Raw genomic sequence first — 24,443 nt, forward strand, 5'->3', positions numbered from 1 at the left:
TAACTAAATTAATTCTCTAAATTACAAGCAAATATCTCTGGGGGAAGTCGTGGCCTAATGGTTAGAGGGTTGGACTCCCAATCAAAGGGTTGTGGGTTCTAGTCTCGGGCCGGACGGAATTGTGGGTGGGGGGAGTGCATGAACAGTTCTCTCTCCACCTTCAATACCACGACTTAGGTGTCCTTGAGCAAGGCACTGAACCCCCAACTCCTCCCCGGGCGCCGCAGCATAAATGATGAACACTGCTCCGGGTGTGTGCTCACAGTGTGTGTGTGTGTGTGTGTTCACTGCTCTGTGTGTGTGCATTTCAGATGGGTTAAATGCAGAGCACAAATTCTGAGTATGGGTCACCATACTTGGCTGAATGTCACTTCACTTCACTTCTCATTGAAGCATCTACATCACTCTCTTAAGCTTGCTATATCGGGACATTTTTTATAAATGTATTTTTAATTGTTATTCTAAAAGATAAATTATAACCGCTTTAAATGTGTTTCTTTATTCACTTTTCAACAACTGTCTTTCAAATGCCAGAATTTCTCAGTTTCATCCATCCAAACCTTTGATTAACCCTCTATTAAAAATGTACAAAATGCTTTTAAAATTGGTAAATTCAGCTTAGGACTTTACACATTATTGCTTAAGTTCATCATTGTTTTTAGGCGTACAGTTTTTGTAACATATAACATAGTTGCCAGCATTAGCTCAATGACTACCATCAAGCTAAGGATCAAGCTAACAAATTGAGTTTTCCATATGTCCTTATTTTTATGTTTTTAAATGCAAAGTTACAGGGAAAGTTCACCTAATGAACCTAAATACAAATTTAACTTTTGGCTCCATTTTCTCACCCTCTTGTCGTTATTTTATATTTATACATTGTATAGTTTCCCCCCCTTACAATGGAAGTCAGTGGCTACCACCAAATCTTTGGTCATCAATATTCTTCAAATTATCTTATGTTCAACAGAAGAAAGAAATTCATGTAGATTTGGAATAAGTAGTGGGGGAGTAAATGATGACAGAATTTTCATTTTTTGGGAATGAATTAACACTTTAATTGACAATTAATTATAGTGTTGTATTAGTAGAAGTCCAAGACTTATCCAACAAGTGTCACTGTCATTACACACAATACCAAATATCTGCTTGAAGGCCATGATCTTTATTCATCGAAGTGTGATAATGTTTTTGAACACAAAAACAGCTTTGAAGAAGCTTAATTTGTGAAAATGTTGAGTCAATGAAAGTCTCTGACGTGAACTGAAGAATCATTGAATTGAGTTTGTGAGCAGTTTGAAATCTCATTCAAATTACATGTTGCACAAACATATATCTAAACCTTTAAAGCTTCACCTTGTACTCTTAATCTCCCAGAATCCACAGATCTTGGATTCGTCCTGGAGTGTGAGCGAGCACAGTGGACAGAAGCTTTCAAACAGAAGACCCTTCAGGACAAGATGGATCCGCTCGAGCACCATGCCGCTGAGGTAGGAGCGTCTCTGTTACACTCCTGCGGATCACTCTTAGATCTGTGCTGGCCTTATGCCCAGCTCTGTAATTACTGCTTAATTAGGTGAAGATTGTTGATTGATTAATAAAGATGAGATTGTCTTGTTGAGTTTGGCTCTTGAGTGTGAAGTGAAGTGTTCACAGACAACAGCGGCCTACCGCAAATCTCTGTGCAAATGCTGCTTTTCATGGTTTATATGATGAATTTCTTTGGCTCATAAAAATTGAAGAGTCGAGTTGTGCTCTATCAGTGGTATTATAACATTATTTTAGCACAACAAACCATTGAAATGGTCGGTTTTGGTCTGTTATCAGTCATCAACAAATTATTATTTACTGGCACCTTCCCTAACCACCTTAAACATGTTGTGACATTGTATCTTAAAACCTGACCTTGAGTCTACCTCTCTGTCTAATTACCTTTTATCCTTGAAAAAGCTGTAATGATTTTTAGTTAAAATCGTATTTGACTATTTGGATAAAAGCGTCAGCTAAATGAATAAATGTAAATGTAATGTAAATGACTGAGAAATCTCTGCATAAAAATTTCAATGTCTGATTTCAATGCCTTGCACAGTACTGAATCTGCTCTTTTAGGAGTCTCAAATGATATATTTACAAAAACCAACTTAAAAAGGCTTTAGTTTCATTAGATCTAAGTGCTGTGTTTGATTTGTTCAGCGATGAGGTTCAATTGACACATTCACAGATATCAGTGGGTCTTTATGATAGTAATTAATATTAGTTCTGTTCTTATTTGACTAACAGGTGAATAATATTAATTGTGGAGTCCCGCAGGGCTCAGTCCTCGGACCGTTGTTGTTTTCCCTGTATATGCTCCCTCTGGTGTCCATGCTTAATAAGTAGGGAGTATCTTTTCACTTATACACTGTTGATGACATACACACTACTTCAGTGTTCCTTGACCACTTTTTGATCAGTGTTTTACTATTGTACTATTCTGTTGTTTTCTTTATTTTTTTCATACAAAAAAGTGTTTTATTTATCATTAATTAATTAATTAATTTGTATTTCTAGTAGTTTTTTTCTGTTTTTCTCATTTTATTCATTTATTTATTAATTGTTGATTTGATCAACCTTGCTAGTTTTAAAAAAATTGTTTAATAAATAAATTTTGTATTCGGTGATGTACAGAAGTAGTTATGCACACAAGAGCTTTATAAGGGCAAAAACTTGAAACTTTTCTTGAGATAAACACATTTATATTAGTTAAGCGTGCTGTGAGTGGAATAATTGAATCTGGACAGCTAAATGAATGAAGTGAAAATTATTCTTCTCAGTGCCAGGCCACATCACCACCTCTGGCCTGCAATGCATTCATTTACAATAATTCACAGGTTGTCACCTTACTCATTTCAGGGGAATTATGCAGCATATTACTGCAAAACTATAGCTGATATGTATTGATTTCTTATTTTCAGTTTGCCTTTCAAGGTCTTGGCATGCTTTTGCAGTGCAGTGCTTTTAAACATAGATAACTCTAGTTTGAGAGCAGATGTGAGACAGTAACAACAGCAGATATGATTCAGTGCACATATTGAACGTGTCTTTGGCCTGACACACTCATTTCAGGTTTGGAGTCTCTATCTGTGATTTCAACAATGTAAAAAACAAAAAAAGAAAACACTCATAAAAATATAAAATCAGATAAACTCCCATATGGAAATGTAATATACACTCAACTAAAGGATTATTAGGAACACCATGCTAATACTGTGTTTGACCCCCTTTCGTCTTCAGAACTGCCTTAATTCTACATGGTATTGATTCAACAAGGTGCTGAAAGAATTCTTTAGAAATCTTGGCCCATATTGATAGGATAGCATTTTGGAGTTGATGGAGATTTGTGGGATGCACATCCAGGGCATGAAGCTCCCATTCCAGCACATCCCAAAGATGCTCTATTGGGTTGAGATCTGGCGACTGTGGGGGACATTTTGGTACAGTGAACTCATTGTCATGTTCAAGAAACCAATTTGAAATTATACGAGCTTTGTGACTTGGTGCATTATCCTGCTGGAAGTAGCCATCAGAGGATGGGTACATGGTGGTCATAAAGGGATGGACATGGTTAGAAACAATGCTCAGGTAGGCCGTGGCATTTAAACAATGCCCAATTGGCACCAAGGGGCCTAAAGTGTGAAAAGGAAACATCCCCCACACCATTACACCAACACCAGCAGCCTGCACAGTGGTAACAAGGCATGATGGATCCATGTTCTCATTCTGTTTACGCCAAATTCTGACTCTACCATCTGAATGTCTCAACAGAAATCCCGACTCATCAGACCAGGCAACATTTTCCCAGTCTTCAATTGTCCAATTTTGGTGAAATCGTGCAAATCGTAGCCTCTTTTTCCTATTTGTAGTGGAGATGAGTGGTACATGGTGGGGTCTTCTGCTGTTGTAGCCCATCCGCCTCAAGGTTGTGTGTGTTGTGGCTTCACAAATGCTTTGCTGCATACCTCGTTTGTAACGAGTGGTTATTTCAGTCAAAGTTGCTCTTCTATCAGCTTGAATCAGTCATCCCATTCTCCTCTAGCATTCACAAGGCTTTTTCGCCCACAGGACTGCCGCATACTGGATGTTTTTCCCTTTTCACACCATTCTTTGTAAACCCTAGAAATGGTTGTGCATGAAAATCCCAGTAACTGAGCAGATTGTGAAATACTCAGACCAGCCCGTCTGGCACCAACAACCATGCCATGCTCAAAATTGCTTAAATCACCTTTCTTTCTCATTCTGACATTCAGTTTGGAGTTCAGGAGGTTGTCTTGACCAGGACCACACCCCTAAATGCATTGAAGCAACTGCCTTGTGATTGGTTGATTAGATAATTGCATTAATGAGAAATTGAACAGGTGTTCCTAATAATCCTTTAGGTGAGTGTATGACATATATTGCCGTATATCAAGATTCAATATTTTTATTTGTCACATACACAATTATATAGAGCATATATAACCAGAAGTGAAATGTGAGTCAGGTCCGCTCCATGGACAGTGCAATTATTAAATAATACGACACAGAGGAAAATATACATAAATATAGATATGAAATAATTAAATAAAAGTAAACAATAGAAATAAAAGAATAAAATCTCAAATAAAATGTATACTGTAGAACTAAATATAGAATAGAAAATAAAATGTCCATGAAAGTATACTGTAGTCTTAAATACACAGGAATGTACAAGAGGGGAATGTGCAAATAGGTTGTGATACTGTCAATTTGTCAATATGAGGTAGAGAATGGTGAAAATCTTACTGATTAAGTGATTATTAAGTGGAGACAAGTATTGTTCTTAAGAGGCTGGTTTTGAGTTTAGGAGCTTGATGGCCTGGGGGAACAGTGCCATTTTTGTCATCAGACTACGGAAGCGCTTACCAGATGGCAGCAAAGTGAAAAGATGGTTACTAGGGTGGTTGGAGTCCTTGATGATTTTAACGGCCCTGCTTTTCCAGCGTTTGAGGTAGATGTCCTGCAGAGAGGGGAGAGCAGACTCAGCTAAGCGCACAACTCTCTGCAGGGCTTTGCAGTCGTGACTTGAGCTGTTCCCACACCACACTTTTTATGGTCCCTGAATATAAATTTTTCAAGATTGCTGGTGAAACCCTGAATTTTCTCAGGTAACGCAGATGGTACAGTCTTTGTCTGGCTTTATTAACCTGTGTTTGAATGTGAGTAGTCCAAGTCAGGTCCTCTGAGATGTTTACACCAAGGTACTTGAAGCTGCTCACCCTCTCTACAGGGGTCCCGCTGATCATAAGAGGAGTATAGGGCTGCTGCTGTCTCTTCCTGAAGTCCACTATCAGTTCTTTAGTTTTGCTCACATTCAGAGAGAAACAGTTGTCCTGGCACCATGATGTTAATTTCTCTACCTCATCCAAGTATGGGGATTCATTATTGTTGGAAATAGGGCTGTCGCGATATACCAGTATTTACGATAGCCGTGATATTCAAATAAACAATTATCGATATCATGTTAATTTAGTGTATGGGTATATACCAGTATTAGTGATAACCACAATATTTAAAATGAACAGTTTTCTTATGATGACACCACATGTATTTACTTGGTAACAGTACCTGGTTGAGTGGCCAGGTGGCAGTATTGTGCCTTAACTCTGACACCTTTCACACAAGAAGAAGACTCTGAGGAGAGCTGTGTTCATCAGAGTAAGTTGTTATTATTATACTAGTCATAGACTGGGACATATTATATAACCTATTAACAGCGGTTTTCTGTGTTCATATACTTAAGTAAAGGGCGATTATTTTAATAAGTACCGCGTTTTCTTTACTCGTCTTATTTTTGTATTTGCAATCAATACGGCCTGTGCGTAGTAACACATCATTTCTTTATTTGTTCAAATCTATGAACAGTTTCACGATTAAAATGGATCTTGAAAAACTGAGCGACCACATTGCTACATTAAACTCTGTAAAATGTTAAGTTGGTCACTGTGCCATGCACTTAATGCCTCATCTGCAGTCATTCTTCAATAAGGTTCATTAGTTAACATTAGTTAATTACATTAGTTAACATATATAAATAACATAAATAATAATGGACAATATTTCCACAGCATTTATTAATCTTAGTTCATGTTAATTTCAGCATTTACTAATGCATTGTTAAAATCACAAGTTGTGTTTGTAAACATTAATGTACTATGAACATTGAATAACTCGGTTTTTATTAACATGAACAAAGATTAATAAATTGTGTAATAAATGTATCATTCATTGTTCATTCATGTTCGTTAATACGTTAATGTTAACAAATGGCATCTTATTGTAAAGTGTTACCATTAATATTTATTCATCATACTGTTGAACTTGACAGTATTTTCTCTCTTGTTATTTCATAAGAGCTTTAAAGAAGATAGAGAAAGCCAGAGTCTTGTGCCCTGCGTTTATCAGAATCAATATTATGCTCGTTGGGTGAAAAAGAAAAACTCAATAAACAAAGTAAAAAATAATTTGACTGATATCTTCCCCACCCCAAGGTTTCTATATATATCACAATATATCGACATTGTGAATTCTTATGGCCACAATAACCGTGATATGAAAAATCTAATATCGTGACAGCCCTAGTTGGAAATGAGGCCCAGAACCACAGTATCATCAGAAAATTTGATAATAGATGTGGAGCTGTGGGGAGACACGCAGTTATGTGTGTAGAGAGAGTAGAGCAGGGGACTCAGGACACAGCCCTGTGGGGCTCCTACATTCAGGGTGATGGAGTTGGAGGTGTACTTGCCTAGTTTCACCACTTCAGGTCTGCCAGTGAGGAAGTCAAAGTATATTGACTTTTTTATTTCATATAATATCAACATGTATTGACGGGTACAAAAATGAATAACACATGCCTAAACATACATATTTGTATAGGCTAGATATATCTGTTAATGTATCAACAATACTAATAGGTTAGGGTATGTATGCTTTTACTTCATATAATCATGTTGCAACATTTCATTGATAAAAAAATATCTTTAAAAAGTCGTCACATTTATTTACATAGCATTTAATACAATACAGAAGCAGCTTTGAATTAATAAACAGGAAAACAACATAGCTAATGTAGTAAAATTTAGCAATCATGAAACAAGTTCAGTTTCAGTAATAAGCAGCTCTGCAGCTGTCATCGGTGTCATTATTTAACTCAGTTGAGTTCAGTGCTGATTTATTTCAGTTCAGTGACAGCGTCCGTGTTGCAATTAAAGTTCATCAATAATGAAACAAGTTTGATTCAACTATAAAGCTACTGTACATACTGAACATAATAGTTTTAAAATTATGTCAGAAATATATTACTATTTACATGGAGGGTCTTATCATTTTCATTTTCAGGTTTCACATTACAGCTAACTGGCGAATCCCACTCATGCGCAGTTAAATAAATCAGTGGAGGATGTAATGTACAAGTAGATAAGCAATAAAGAAAATCCTTTCTTGCTTTCAATACAGGATCACTAATGGAAGAAAGTGTTGGAAGGCCTTGAACAAACACACCCTCCATAAGTCTATTGATGAGCTGTGATGGTAATGGCTCGTGTCTCCTGCTTCAGTTCAGTTTACAGCGACACGCTTCTGCTGGAGGAGAACTGATGCTCGTAAAAAAGGGGAAACACACCTGTGAAGGTTAAGTCTAAGAAAAATATATAAATGCTCAGGAATAACTCAAAACCTAAAACTCTAACATAACATAAAAGTACTTTCCAAAACGGTGCACACATGAAATAACCGTAACATGATTGAAACACATTCAGTGTCGCTTTTCTAACCTCAGAGGTCTTGTATGCAACAGTTCTTTGGTGTAGTCCAATGTCAGATGCTATGCTATTCTGCAGCATCTCAAAGACGAATGATGTGTGTGTGTGTGTTCAGGGCTGAGCGTGTAAATGATGTGTGTGAAAGGTCAGCACACTGCATGTGGTCATGGTCATGGCTCAACCGTCACGTCACTCAGTCTCAAGGTTTGTCCTACTGAATTCTAGGTTCTTATGTGGAGCAAAAGCTGCATCTGTTTGTTGAGCAGATGGTGTCAGTCTCTCAATCAACTGAAATGAATGTTTCCACTTCATTTCTTTATTTGACGTTTGATCATGTATTGTTATGATCAAGATAACTGTTGAAAACTGGAAATAATAGGGAAATATTAAAACTGTCCAGTGTGCTCAGGTTTCCACTTTACTCTTTGTTATATTACAGATAGTCTGTATGTACATGGATTTAAAGTCTTTGCTTTCAAAACTCTTGCAATAAACAATTGTAAGTAGATAATTTTATTAAGACACATTAAGAAAAGCATTTACATAATCCTATGAATGCAATTAAATATACAAAATGTATTCATCAATCATAACGTAATCTAAATAAATGAAATCTCACCGTGACTCTGATCAGATCGGATCGAATCTTTCTAAATTTGCGAAAATTGCCCCTAAATCAAATCAAAAATCTATTAAAACTGTTAATTAAATCAATCTCACTTTCTACTAGAAGATTCACAAAGTTATGGCTCAATAAATCAGTCTTTTCTTTACTGCCCCCACTGGATAAACTGCACATTGCTGTGATCTTTTGGTCTGTAGATGTGGTTTAGGTTCCTCCTTCAATGTGCATCTGTGGGATTTTCTCACCTCTTTCATACCAAACATAAATGAATGCAAAAAATATCAGCTGCCTGTATGTGTGCATGTGTAGTTCAGATCCGCTGCTGGAGGATGAAGGCCCATTCGTCATTGTGACCTGTGAAATCGCAGCGTAAGCACTCCACACGATTGTTTCATAATCTCTCACACTGACTTGAGTGTTGCAAAAAAAACAAAAAAAAACATGACAGCTTCCTCGTTGCCCCGAGTGCTTTTTTCCTCATCCGTCATTGGGTGGCTTCTAATTAGAAGCTAACGGCTGGTAGGATTTGCAGGTAGTGTGTGAGGGAGCGGATCGTAAATAACAGTCCTGACTCCTGCATTGATCGGCTCCATCCTATTTAACACTGCTGGCTTTAACCTATTAGCTTAGCATTTACTAGTATCCTAATGGTGTGAAACGGGTGTATTTCTTCACACATTTGCTCCGCTGGAGTCCTGAAAGCCTGGGGTCCATTAGTGCTGGGAGTGTCTTTACCTCTGAATTAGCCATTGATTTTTGGTTGAAGAGTTTGCTGGCAGAGATCTATCGCGGATGTCTGTGGCTGACAATGTGACTCATATTGGGGATATACAGCGAGTGTGTGTCACGAGAGAGCTGTCCGATCATTCACTGTGTGTTGGCGTAATAAATGAGAGGTTTGCAATAAACAATCTTAAGTATATTTTTTTCTTAAGACACATCAGGTTTATTAAGAACAGGAAATGAGGCTGAACAAAAACCAAATCACTAGTAACATAAACACAAAAGGTGTAGCATGCATGAACAAAACAAAAGAAACACAAGGACTATGTACAAACACAAGAGTAAATGACTAATAGGACAACAACGAACACCTGAGGTGGTAAGCGACAAAAAGACTACAAACGACTACAAAACAAGCACAGGAAACTGGAAACTAATCACATAAAAGTCCCAACACAAAACAAAGTCACAAGAACAGATGCTGCATAACACGCATGAAAGTAAATCAATAATAGAAGTTACATTTTTTAATGAACTGGCCCTTTAAACTTGAGTCTTTTGAAATGGTTTGAACAGGTGGACTGAAACACAGCATTCACATGAACAGAACGTCTCACTGTAATGCAGTGTGACCAAAAGCTGATTACCGGACAGCTACTGTCATGCTACAGAAAATGTAGTTAATGTTAAGCCTCTATTCTATGTTCCTCTAGACTGTGACCTCTTGTATTCTGGTGAATATTGTTGCATGTTGAGGACGAATCTTATCCTGCATCCACACTCATATCCCAGCCTCATATATCACTGCTGGTGTGCAGAAGAAGAAAATTGGATGCCGCGTTCAGTTTGAATGCATGTGTCTGTGTGAGTTTGGGTGTATTGGAGAGTTTTATTATTGTCATGGATCCTGTGAGATTGAAGCTTTGGTCGCACCTGGACTCTGTGTTCCTCATTACACACTCTCTCATAAATCTGATGGAGCTACAGCGCAAAACGCCACAGTCATTTAACAGGGTCATTTCAGGCTGGAGCGCATGTGCACACACACACACGCGCACACACACACACACACACACACACACAAGTGTTGTGAGCGATGTTACTTTGGAGTAGTGATGAGGATATCCATCAATTCCACATTGTTTTAAAGTTATTTGTAGTATTTATTATTTTGCGCATGATGGGATATGTTGACTGGTTGGTTAATCTATTCAGCTCACCAAATAAAACACACAGAGACAAAAGAACACATTTTCCCATACAATTCTGATCCTCTTTGATCCTCTAGACATCTTTGGCCATTTTTTGCTATTTTTGTCCAGAAATAAGGTCAATATGTTGTCGAATGTCAAAATTAACCATTCCATTAAATTCCTGGGGTCAGAATTGTATGGGAAAATGTGTTCTTTTGTCTCTGTGTGTTGTTTACTTCTAATGTTATGCCACTTTCTATATCACTTTTTGATTTTTCGGGTTCCGGTCGGGTGCAGCAAAGGGTTAAAAAAGAACCCTTTGGGACATTATTTCAGCTTGGCACCTGGCAGATTCTGAAAATAGACACTTTAAGGATTTTTAAAAATCAGGTGGCATAAAAAAAGCAGAGGGGTGCGCGTGGACCCCTATTTCCATCTAGACTACAAGTCATCAGTTTCTTTTCTTTTTTTTTTCTTTTTTTCCAGTAAAACCCAAAAGGGAACTCTTGGCAGAATGTATGGCAGAAGTTCTTCAATGCTAGACCAATGCTAATAAAGTAGTCCATTCAGTTTTTGTGCTATTTGTGCTATTTTGTGCATTGAGACTGTGTAAGAGCACTGAACAAGGGTCCTGTAAGCAGCTGGGGTGCAGGTCTTCTTCTTCTTGCGTACAAATTCTGACATCTAACGCCCAGCTGGAGAAATATTGAGTGAAAAGTTATATTAGGCTAGTGACAATGCCCCTGAATTTTCGAGATACCCCTACCGGAGGTAGAACTTAACCCAACAATGTTTTTCCTCATCTCTAAGGTCTCCCATATATGAAATGGATTCTTGGCTAAAAATATTTTACTGCTAAGATTGTTAAATTAACAGATATTGTTATACACCACAAAACCAATAAAGGACTAAAATATAGCCTGTCCGTATGGGAGTTAAGGCATATAAACTAATGCAGATCAATCACACAAGCTCTGAGAGCTTTGAAACTTGACATGTTTGTAGTCAGGAAGTTGATTTAACTACTAGAAAAGACTGGATGTGAATATCTTGATGTATGGAATAAATAGACACATGTAAACACATATCTAAAATAAGCGGACATGCACAAATTTAATATCTATGCAGAATGTTTTCATTTACTTTGTGCTTGCTTTGCCTGGCATTATCATAGAAACACATATGATGGCTTGTTGGAAAGGTGGGGTTGTGCTGAATCCAGCAATACCAAATATGTAAATATATGATAAAAGAGAAGTGTTCTGTCACTCAATGTATGATGTGTCCAAAATGAATGAAAATGGAACACTGACATAATTGAGTCCAAACCCATTCATTATCAGTGGTGAGAAGAATGTTGAGAAATTCAAATATAAGAGACATCAAAAAATATTTAATATGGCACCTTGTACTATATGGAAACAAAGATTGAAATCGAAAGATAACACCTTACCATAGCACAAACAGGAGACCAGGAGTTTTAACTTAATGAACTTTTTAATAAAACTATAACTTAACTTCACACAATACAACTTAAATTACTGTCTTAAATAAAACAAATGGCAATCTAACTAAAGAAACAAACACTCTTTGGGGAAATGAGCCCTGTCTTCTCAGGCTGTTTAGTTCATTTTCTAGCAGCAACCATTTGGAGCATGAACTGCTTTTGGGAACCGTTGGAGAAGGGTCTGGCTGCAGACTTGCACTTGCACTCTCAGACACTGCTTCTGCTAGCAAGGCCACTTGAAGTCTTTATTTTTTATTTTGTTCTATTTATTGATAACTTTTTGTTTGAATTTCCCAACATTTTATAACAGTTGCCATGTGGCAAAGACAAGAAAAAATAAACTAAATTACAATGTCAATTGCAATCGCTACTTGCACTCTCCGCTACCTGTGACTTCACTTGCAATCAACACAAATCGTGCATGTTGCCAATGGAGACGAGACGCTGTGGTTGTGATTAAACGATTAAAACTAATTTAGTACTATGACGTACAGGGTCCTGCAAGAAAAAGACAAGCACAGACCTTGGCCACAGAACAGCAGAATATGAACGCAATGCACAAAGTCTTTCGTTAAGCGTTTTCCTCCTGTAGAAAAAAACTAACACTTAATATGGCATAATGTATTCAGACACATTAAGTTCAATTAAAAGATCAAATTCGATATATAGTTATTATTCAATGTACTGCAAGTCAAGCAGATGGCTATGAACACAATGTGCAAACTTTGTCCTCCCATACAATAACGCTTAATGTGGCCTAATAACAGACTAAGATGATAAAGACAATTTAGTAGGCCTAGGCTAGCCTATATGTCTTGTTGTTGACTCTAAGTATATACAGACCAGCAAATATGAACGGGCATTATGCATTAAGTGATTTTAAAGGATCAACTCCGTACAGGCAAGCAGACGAGTACAGAACGCAGTGCGTTAAATTGTACATTAAACGTTTTCCTCCTATAGAAAATCATTATAAATAAAACACATAATGTAGGTTAATGGACAAAGACAGTGATATAAACAAGTTGTAGACAGTTTATTCTATATGGAAAAATGCTTAATGTGAAACTTTACGTGTTTCGTTTATTCTGGGCTCACATGCTTGCCTGTACATATTAGTTATGTATTTTAATAAAGTAGAGAAGCATGAGTTTGGCCTTTCTCATCTATGTCCATTATGCCACATTTTGCGGTATGTGAGGAAAATACTATATACATATTCCTTATATTAATGAACTGTACATTTAATTTGATATTTTAATAGCATCTTAATATATTAAGCCATGTTAAGTGTTTTTTTTTTCTATGCTTAGCTAGAGACTTTATGCAAATGTTCATATTCTGGTGTTCTGGCCATGGATTTGCCGATCTTGTCTTTTTCTTGCAGGACCCTGTACGTTATAGTACTAAATTAGTTTTAATAATTTAATCACCACCACAGCGTCTTGTCTCCATTGGCAACATGCACGATTTGTGTTGATTGCAAGTGATGTCACAGGTAGCGGAGAGTTCAAGTAGCAATTGCAAGTGACATTGTAATTTAGTTTCTTTTTTCTTGTCTTCACAACCTGGCTTTATAAAATGTTGGGAAATTCAAACGAAAAGTAATAAAAAAAATAAACAAAATTAAAGCTGCAAGCAGCGATGAACGGGCCCTCGCACCCGGGCTCACCACCATCGTGTGGCTTTAGTAAAAAGGTGAACGTTGAGAAATATGCATTTAATGTCCTAAATATAAGTGGAATATATCAAAGTATATCCCATATATGTGCCAATCTTACCGTTGCCAGCAGGTGGCGCTATCATTATAATGGAATATTGCCCTTCAGATGTGTTCAGGCCAGGACTCTTATCGAACATGTGAAGTTTGGGGAAGACTGAACATTTTATACTTGAGTTACAACAACTTCTCTTGCTGTGGCAAGATATCAAATTTTGTCATGGCGCCATGGAAACGCCCTTTAACAAAAACTCAAGATCTCCAAAAGTTAACATTGCACAGGCATTTAGATTAGACTGACCACAAAATATATGTTAATCTCAAAAAAATAATAGGAGTAGTTTGTCGCAGCGTAAAACATGTCACTTCCTGTTGCCAATAGGTGGCGCTATGACTATAACTGAATGTGGGCATGTAGATCTGTTAAGGGCAGAAGTTTTATCTAACATGTGAAGTTTGGGGCAGATTGGACATTGTATGTCTGAGTTACAGCAACTTCCTTTTTCATGGCGAAACATCGAAATTTGTCAGGCCACCATGGACCCGCCCTTTAACGAAACCTCAAGTCCTTCGCAATTTATTATTGCAAAGGGCTTTAGATTACACTGACCAGGTTTGGTGTTGATCTGAATAAATCTCTAGGAGGAGTTTGTTAAAGTACAACCCCTGAAAATGGCAAAAACAACAGCAATTTTGAAGGGAAAATTCAAAATAACCGACTTCCTGTTGGGATCCGGATTTCGTACCAAGATACTTTTTTGTAGGTATTGGAGTGTTACATGTGTGTACCAATTTTTGTACATGTACGTGAAACATAGCTCGAGGCGCACTCCGTTGAAAGTGTATAGGTGGCGCTATAGAGCCATTCTGCCACACCCGGTGGAATATTGGCCTGAAGATCTGTTCAGGCCAGGACTCTTATCACACATGTGAAGTTTGGGGAAGATCGGACATCTTATGCCTGAGTTATAACATCTTTTATTCGCATGGCGAGACATCGAACTTCGTCGCGGCGCCATGAACAAGCCTTTTAACGAAAACTCAAGATCTTCACAACTGAACATCGCACAGGCCTTTAGATTAGACTGACCACAAAAAAGACATTGATGTCATAAAATTTCTAGGAGTAGTTCGTCGCAGCGTAAAATATGTCACTTCCTGTTGCCAATAGGTGGCGCTATGACTATAACTGAATATGGGCATGTCAATCTGTTCAGGTCAGGAGTCTCATCAAACATGTGAAGTTTGGGGCAGATTGTTCATTGTATGTGTGAGTTATAGCAACTTCATTTTTCATGGCGAATCATCGAAATTCGCCAGGCCGCCACGGACACGCCCTTCAACGAAAAGTCAGGATCTTCGCAATTTAACATCGCAAAGGCCTTTAGATTAGGCATACCAAATTTGGTGTTGATTTGAAGAACTCTCTAGGAGGAGTTCGTTAAAATACAACACATGGAAATGACCAAAATTACACAAAATATGCTCATAATATTAAAAATAACCGACTTCCTGTTGGGTTTAGAATTTCGCTCCAAGAGTCTTTTTTGTAGGTATTGGTGTGTTACATATGTGTGCCAATTTTCGTGCATGTACGTGAAACATAGCTGGAAGGCTGTTGATTTTCTTGGTATAGGTGGCGCTGTCGAGCCATTTTGCCACACCCTCTTCTGAATCCTATATCAGACGAAAATTTTCACCAGGTTTGACGAGTGTGCAAAGTTTCATGACTTTTTGAGCATGTTAAAGCCCTCAAAAATGCGATTCATTCGGGAGAAGAAGAAGAAGAAGAAGAAGAAGAAGAATAATAATAAAAAACAAAGCAGATACAAGAGGGTCCTCGCACCTCGGTGCTCGGGCCCTAATAAAAAATAAAGACTGCAAGTGATGTCACTAGCGGAAGTACAAATGTCTGAGTGTGCAAGTCTGAGAGTGCAAGTGAAAGCCTGCAGCCAGACCCTCTTGAAACATTTTGGGGTCAACCCCCCATGATGTTACAACTGCAACACACCACTCATCCACATTATCACCAGTGACAAAGTGGGTCATATTTGGACAGTCAGGGCAAGAGCAAAACCCTGTGCAGGTCAAGCCCACAGAAAGACACTGGCATTTGGTGGCATTGGTGCAGTTTCCATCTTTACAGTAGAGGTGGGTGAGGTCTCTAACTCCTTTAGGTGCTGGTGCCTTCTGGAACATCACAGATTAAATGCAGCCACCTTCTCTGAGCCTCCATCCTCTACCAACTGGGTTCCAGAGAAGAGTTTTGGCCAGGTGGCTGTGACGCCACACTACTGTTTGGTACACGGCTCTCAGCACATGTTGCTGGAAGCCATCTTCTGTTGGGGGTAGATTTGCTGCTGACACCTCAGCTCATCCAGGTTGGTGCTAGGATGCCCATCTTGGTGCCTCTTCTTTGTCTTTCAAGATCTTTGATTGAGTGTTGGTGGTAATATCTATCAAAAACTATAACGACACAGCTGTGACCTTCCTTTCCCATTAAAATTGCGATCTTTTTCCAGACACACTCACCCAGGTCATTGAACGTTTGAAAGGCTGAATCATTGAGCATTTGAAGAAGATCCATGCCATCAATGATATATGCTGATGGTTCTTTTACACTTGGCAGCTGCTGTTGTCTTCTTTATGCTTCCATCATCAAAAAACAAAGAGGGTGGGACAAAATCATGTTTAATCTGAGATACGAGATTTTTATAATATAATACAATATTTGAAAAATGCTGAAAAGTGGGCAGAGCACAGCGGAGATAGAGGGGACAAACCAAGGGCAAGGCTGAGCCGGTGGGGCGTGAACCTGAGACCCTCAGTGACAGATTAATTGACAGCTGCTGTTAGAGTCGCTAAAATGGAGAGTGACTCTAGTGACGCAAGTAGTTTTGCTACAGAGCGTTCATTTGAAGTAGAGGACTTTTCTCCCCCACCTTCACCTGAAGTGGAGGATGTCGAGGTGTCTGAGGACACAGGGCCAGGGCCTGAGCCATATCAATTCAAGCCACTGGCTCAAACTGCGGTCTTAACTCCCGGATTCTGATAGGCATCCGATGATGCTAGCGAAGCAGCCGTGCAAGAGAGAATGGGCCAGTCTCCGAGTAAGGCACTGCGTCGCTTTTCAGCGTGAGCTGTGTGGAGCATTACAGCTGTGTGGAGCATTACCGAAGCATTACAGCTATGGATTTTTAACAAAACAAGCCTACTCAAATGTATCTAACCTAACGATTTTCATTCGTTATTGTAAGAAATGAAAAAGAGTTATGCAAAGATAGGCTTACTTGGCGCCAGTAGACAGACCTTTTTTCTCCCATAAATAAAACCTGTTAGCCTACTTGGGGCATTTTACATGCACAGTGCCAACTTTGAGTCAGTAAAATAATAATAAAAACAATAATTTAATGCTGGTATCCAAAACATTTAATTCAATACAAGTAGAATTAGAAATTAGATACATTTTAAAACTTCAATGCACATGTATAATAAGCCTAGTAATAATAACCCTAGTACTATCGATCATAACATACTTCTACAGAGACTGGAAAACTGGGTTGGGCTTTCTGGGATGGTACTCAAATGGTTCAGGTCATACTTAGAAGGGAGAGGCTATTATGTGAGTCTATTAGAGCATAAGTCTAAGTGGACGTCCATGACATGTGGAGTGCCACAAGGGTCAATTCTTGCACCGCTCTTGTTTAGCCTGTGTATGCTTCCACTAAGTCAAATAATGAGAAAGAACCAAATTGCCTATCACAGATATGCTGATGATACCCAGATTTACCTAGCCATATCTCCAAATTACTACAGCCCAATAGGAGGATCTTTGATGACATCTTTGTACGCATACGCGAGTGGTTGTGTGGCAACAAAACAAACAGTATGGCAGGCTGTAAAGACGCAACGAGCACTTTCAAGTGAGTTAAGGCCCGTTCACACCAAGCACGATAACTATAAAGATAACTATAAAGATAACGATATTAGCGTCCACACCAGCGAACGATATTGTCTGTGTATTTGAAGCGGACGCGGCACGTCTGCTGCTTTAAATTCTCGAGCTCATTACAGCAGGATTGATTCTGATTGGTTGGCAATGTTTTATCGTTCATCAGGTGGAAAAATCGTTCTGAAAGTGATTCCAACGATATCGTTTCTTTATCGTTATAGTTATGGTGTGGACTCTGCTATTCTTTAATATTGAGAACGATTTTTAGAACTATATCTTTATCGTTATCTTTATAGTTATCGTGCTTGGTGTGAACGGGCCTTTAGCGGGCAAAATCCTCAATATATAAGCACTTTAACATCTGAAGACCGGAGGAGGTTTGGAGAGAAGCTCAAAATTTGTATTGGTGACAAAATCGAAGCTATTCAAAGCCCATATGAGATCTGGGATGACAAAAAACGTTGGTCCGACTCGCCCGTGTCTTGGCCACGAATCTGCTGGGGAGACATTTATTCTTATTTAATAGAAACCCCTGGACCCTTTACTCATGAGAGATTAAAAGCTTTCAAAAGTCTGAAGGCCTATGATTATTTTGTTTCTTGAACAGTTGGGCCAGTCTTTTCTGCCAAGCAGAAAGCAGTGATAGTGCTAAAAGCAGAGGTTAGACCTGGCCAAGCAGAGTCACAGCATGATTTGCATCTCCCGTGGGTGTTCGACAAAGAGAACGGCGAAATAATCACTGCTCACTGCGACTGCAAAGCCGGGTAAGTCTTCATTGATCAGTGTTCTTATTTACTTATTTATTTACTGAAAATGTAGTGACTGTTGTACCAATTCAATTGTTTTCAGTGTGAGACTTTCAATGGCGTCTGTACTAATGGTGAAAAATTGTATATCACAGCTTACACATTTCTCCTTCTTTCAAATCCAGTCTTGGAGAAACATGCAGTCGTGTAGCAGCTTTAATGTTTAAAGTAGAAGCAGCTGTCAGGATAGGACTTACAAATGCTGCATGTACTAGTGAGGCTTGCAGCAAAGCACAGCTACAGAATGATGTGAGGAACATAGTCTGGGTGCTGTGGATTGCGGTTTGGGACACCTGAATCAGAAAGCGAAAACATATGACTCGGTTGATTTGACTCAGTTTTATTTATTTTTATTCAATCTTCTATAAATACATAGTCACTAAGACTTACCATGAACAAAATGTGCCTCACAAACTCGTTCAGAAGCTGCAGGCTTTCTTCGGAGCGTCCAGGTTCAATCGCCTAATTGCACGCAACCATTTCTTTCATTTTTCGCTATCCTTTTCGGAGGGAATTCGAAAAAACTTTTTATCAGGCCCCCAACTAACCGTACAATCGACCACACAGCAAGAGTGAACCATCCTCTTCTCTAAATCCTCCTCCAAACGTGCAAAACAATCAAATTACAGGTATCTAGCGGTGTTTCCTGCCACACGATTCCCATGATGCAACGCGACAAACATAAACAATGACGTCACAAAAGATCCGCCTATTGACTCCCTCTGCCAATGCATTGATAAAATTAATAGTTGGATGTGCCAGAGCTTTCTTCAGCTAAACAAGGAAAAAACTGAAGTCATTGCATTTGGAAACAAACATGAAGTGTTCAAGGTGAATGCATACCTTGACTCTAGGGGTCAAACAACTAAAAATCATGTCAGGAATCTTGGTGTGATTCTGGAGACCGGTCTGAGTTTCAGTAGTCATGTCAAAGCAGTAGCTAAATCAGCATACTATCATCTCAAAAACATTGCAAGAATTAGAGGTTTTGTTTCCAGCCAAGACATGGAGAAACTTGTTCATGCCTTTATCACCAGCAGGGTGGACTATTGTAATGGGCTCCTCACTGGCCTTCCCAAAAAGACCATTAGACAGCTGCAGCTCATCGAGAACGCTGCTGCCAGGATTCTGACTAGAACCAGAAAATCTGAGCATATCACACCAGTCCTCAGGTCCTTACACTGGCTTCCAGTTAAATATAGGATTGATTTTAAAGTACTTTTACTCGTATATAAGTCACTAAATGGCCTAGGACTGAAATATATTGCAGATATGTTCACTGAATATAAACCTAACAGAGCACTCAGATCACTAGGATCAAGTCAGTTAGAAATACCAAGGGTTCACACAAAACAAGGGGAGTCCTCCTTTAGTTACTATGCTGCCTGCAGTTGGAATCAGCTTCCAGAAGAGATCAGATGTGCTAAAACACTAGTCACATTTAAATCCAGACTCAAAACTCATCTGTTTAGCTGTGCATTTATTAAATGAGCACTGTGCAATGTCCGAACTGATTGCACTATATTTTCACTTTTTTTTTATGTAAAATCATTTTCTAACTGTTTTTAAATTCATTTTAGTTAAGTAGTTTTTTTCATAATTTTAAAAGTTTTAAAATTGCTTGTCTTTATTTTTATTATTTTTCTTCATGATTATTTTACTTTATTTTATGTAAAGCACTTTGAATTACCATTGTGTATGAAATGTGCTATATAAATAAACTTGCCTTGCCTTGCCTAGTAATAAGTAGACATTTAAAATACATCAATAACTGATATCATAGTTTAAAATAGATAAAATCTGAGTTAAGGCTTGCTTTATGTGTTGCTCGATGAGGATTTCTCAATCGTTGCGACTTTAAATCCTGAGGACACAAAATGCCGTGGAACCTCCTGCCGTGGAGTGAAGAAGAGGTGGCGTTACGAGGATTCTCAGACAGTTGAAGTGCCCAATTGAGTTAAGAGATTTGCTCTCAATCTATTTTCAACACTTTAGATTGTTTACCACGTGGGGTTTGACCAATAGCATTGAATTGTGAAAAAATATGAAATAGACAAAATTTGGACATGCGAGGATTCTGCCTGTCAGTGACGATATTTTAATAAAGGTGTTCCATTCCAATGTTAACCTGATTCAATTGGATCTGTGGTTCATATGAATTGTATAGTATACTGTGCCTTATGAAATGTATTATTAGTAAATGTATCATAAATATAGATCAGCACTTACCTAATGTAAGTTACTTTGCAGTAACCATGAATTTGTCAACATTCTTCTCACCACTGATAATGTGATTTGGACTTGAGGCTATTTTGTCCAGTGTTCTTTCATTTTGGCCACCTCATACATTGAGTGACAGAACACTTCTCTTTTATTATATATTTACATATTAATAATTTAAGTTGTGTTGTGTGAAGTTAAGTTATAGTTTTATTAAAAAGTTCAAACTCCTGGTCTCCTGTTTGTGCTATGGTAAGGTGTTATCTTTCGATTTCCATATAGTACAAGGTGCCATATTAAATATTTTTTGATGTCTCTTATATTTGAATTTCTCAACATTCTTCTCACCACTGATAATGAATGGGTTTGGACTCAATTATGTCAGTGTTCCATTTTCATTCATTTTGGACACATCATACATTGAGTGACAGAACACTTCTCTTTTATCATATATTTACATATTTGGTATTGCTGGATTCAGCACAACCCCACCTTTCCAACAAGCCATCATATGTGTTTCTATGATAATGCCAGGCAAAGCAAGCACAAAGTAAATGAAAACATTCTGCATAGATATTAAATTTGTGCATGTCCGCTTATTTTAGATATGTGTTTACATGTGTCTATTTATTCCATACATCAAGATATTCACATCCAGTCTTTTCTAGTAGTTAAATCAACTTCCTGACTACAAACATGTCAAGTTTCAAAGCTCTCAGAGCTTGTGTGATTGATCTGCATTAGTTTATATGCCTTAACTCCCATACGGACAGGCTATATTTTAGTCCTTTATTGGTTTTGTGGTGTATAACAATATCTGTTAATTTAACAATCTTAGCAGTAAAATATTTTTAGCCAAGAATCCATTTCATATATGGGAGACCTTAGAGATGAAGAAAAACATTGTTGGGTTTAGTTCTACCTCCGGTAGGGGTATCTCGAAAACTAAAGCACTTTTTGACCATTTGTCACTAGCCTATATAGGCATAACATTGGCACAGAATTATTTAGATCATATCTCCAGATCAGAAAGTTATAGAGACTTGGAAGTGGTCTCTTTTGACTCTATCAAGCAGTCAATGAGTAGAGATATAACTTCATATCCTCAGTTAGGATCATCATCCTGACAACTACCACAGGGATATCTCTGGATCAGAACATCGTAGAGACTCAGACTGCCAAGAAATCTTCAAATATCACAGTTGTATGTAATAGACTATAGACTATAATATTTAGCTTGGATTGGAATAAGAAAGTTGCACAACAGAAACAAAGTAGCATATACAGTACAGCACACTTCCTCCTGGTTGATGCATTTCCATTGTTCCACAATATACACCATCATATTGCTCAGCCCACTGATGCTTATTGGGGAAGTCGTGGCCTAATGGTTAGAGGGTTGGACTCCCAATCGAAGGGTTGTGGGTTCTAGTCTCGGGCAGGCAGGAATTGTGGGTGGGGGGAGTGCATGAACAGTTCTCTCTCCACCTTCAATACCATGACTTAGGTGTCCTTGAGCAAGGCATCGAACCCCCAACTTATCAACAGAGACTCAAGTGACATTTCATCCAACCACACACAAACACACGATTTGATTTACAGGGGAACAGTGTGTTCTGTAAGAAGGCACTGCTGTAATTCACATACTTTATATTTCTCCTCTGGAGCTAATGTTCCCGGTCCAACTGAAGCACAAGCTTGACACTCCTGCATACACTTCTCGAGCGCGTCTCACACATTTACTCTATTCCCCATCAATGTTGCATTAGCTGGAGGATGAGTTAAATTTGGTACCATATTCAATCTCCTTTAACATTATGGCCTTAAGGGAGGCAAATAGTCAGGTGTATTTTAATGTTGAAATTAAGAAAGAAAAATTGAAAGAATGTACTGTATGTTCTCATACATAAACATATTATTTAACGGTGTCTAATTGAATTAAACACTTTACCATGACAACACAACATTATCAACAAGCACCAGTGAAACAACTTCTGTGATTTATATGCTGCTTGCAAAACACTTGACTTATCAGAATACCTACCTGGTCTCATGGCATAAATATAGCTCGTGGCACTTTTTAACGAGACGCAAAATACGTACCAAGTACATATCACTGCAGTTTCCAAAGGAAATGAACACTAGAGGCAGTAAAACTCCAACCGGGTGTAAACCACATGTTCTGCTGATTGAGAGAGGAATAGGCTACTGCAGTACACTGACTTAGTGCCTTATTTTACTGTCATGAGGAGGGAATACTGACGAAACACAACCCATTAATACATGTTAACCTGGAGTCACTATCATTTATAATCGTGACATCGTCTGATAAAAATCAGCATGCATGTACAGTAGATGCATGTTGAGCTGCTATCCCGTGATTGGGGCTATATTACTTATTTTGTGTCATGCAAAAAAAAATAAATAAATAAAAAAAAAGTGACATGACATTCAGCCAAGTATTGTGACCCATACTCAGAATTTGTGCTCTGCATTTAACCCATCCGAAATGCACACACACAGAGCAGTGAACACACACACACACACACTGTGAGCACACACCCGGAGCAGTGGGCAGCCATTTATGCTGCGGCGCCCGGGGAGCAGTTGGGGGTTCGATGCCTTGCTCAAGGGCACCTAAGTCGTGGTATTGAAGGTGGAGAGAGAGCTGTACATGCACTCCCCCCACCCACAATTCCGTCCGGCCCGAGACTAGAACCCACAACCCTTCGATTGGGAGTCCAACCCTCTAACCATTAGGCCACGACTTCCCAACACAATGCACTGCCTGCGTATGAGTAACAACAACATCGCACATACAGTATCCAGCTACATATCTATGGGTTTTCATAGACAGTAGGTTTGTTGGTAGCTCACGGAGTACGGAGATGTACGGGGCGAGGAGCTCCAAGGTTCGTCAAAACAGTACAAATCTACATATAAGAAAGTTCAGATGGCATGGTTGCATCAACAAATGTGTTTTTATATCTGTTTTGCATTTGATAACACTAACGGGTAGGGTTAGGGTTGGGTTTGGTGAAGGGTACATTTCCAAAACATAGAGCATTAACTTTTAGTGACAGTCCCCATATATTTGAATTGTGAATCTCCGCATGTACCAGAAACAACATAATGAAAACACAGCAATACCTACTTATATCAACATAATAACAACATGCCAGGGTTTATGTACTGAACCCATGTTTTGGCACCACTCAGTGGACATTTCTCTTTGAAACTGTGGTGAAACGTGCAGTAAGGTACGTAAAAACATTGTTGCACAAACAGTGCACAGAGCTATGTATTTTTATTAGATGATGTTAGCTATGACTCTATGTGATCTGCTAGCCATCACATCATTTATTACATAGCACACGATGATTGGCCTCTGCTTATTCTTGCTTGCTCAACATGTTAATAGTCTGGTTCAGATTTCGCTGTAAGCTGGTATGGCAGCATAGTATTTCCTCTCAGTCCCTCCACCTCCCCCAGCTCCACCTGTCTAGCGTATCTGTTGGCTATAGCAATACCCTTCTTGCTCTGCATCAGCATGTAGCAGGTCTAGTCTGCTGAGTCCAAATATGTTAACATAAAAAATATAAATTATTATTATTATTCATGACACTGGGCTGTTTAATAAAGCCACATACTGTATGGTATGCAGTGGAGAAAAACTGTGTGTGTGTCACCTGAAAGGTGCAGAGAAATGCACTTGGAGCAACGTATTTCAGTTTTTGCAGGTTTTGAGCTAAAGCTGAAGAACCGAGGAGCAGGAGAGGAAGAAGGATTGATTCATCTCCTTAGACTCTTTATATTTCTGTCTGTAGAGATCACTGGGATCTCATATCAGTGTCTCTGAAGTGATTATGTGTCATTCCTG

At 38.5% G+C, this 24,443-nt stretch overlaps 1 protein-coding gene across 1 annotated transcript in view; it reads left to right on the forward strand.

Moving 5' to 3' along the window:
- Positions 1-24,443, forward strand: part of LOC113058237 (schwannomin-interacting protein 1) — a 206,300-nt gene that overhangs the window by 7,565 nt on the left and 174,292 nt on the right. Inside the window, exon 3 of the mRNA XM_026225940.1 lies at positions 1,378-1,490. Coding sequence (XP_026081725.1) covers positions 1,461-1,490 — 30 coding nt within the window. The 5' untranslated portion in view covers positions 1,378-1,460. The remainder of the gene's footprint in view (positions 1-1,377; positions 1,491-24,443) is intronic.

The sequence above is a fragment of the Carassius auratus genome, chromosome 40, assembly GCF_003368295.1.
Source record: "Carassius auratus strain Wakin chromosome 40, ASM336829v1, whole genome shotgun sequence".
NCBI lineage: Eukaryota > Metazoa > Chordata > Actinopteri > Cypriniformes > Cyprinidae > Carassius > Carassius auratus.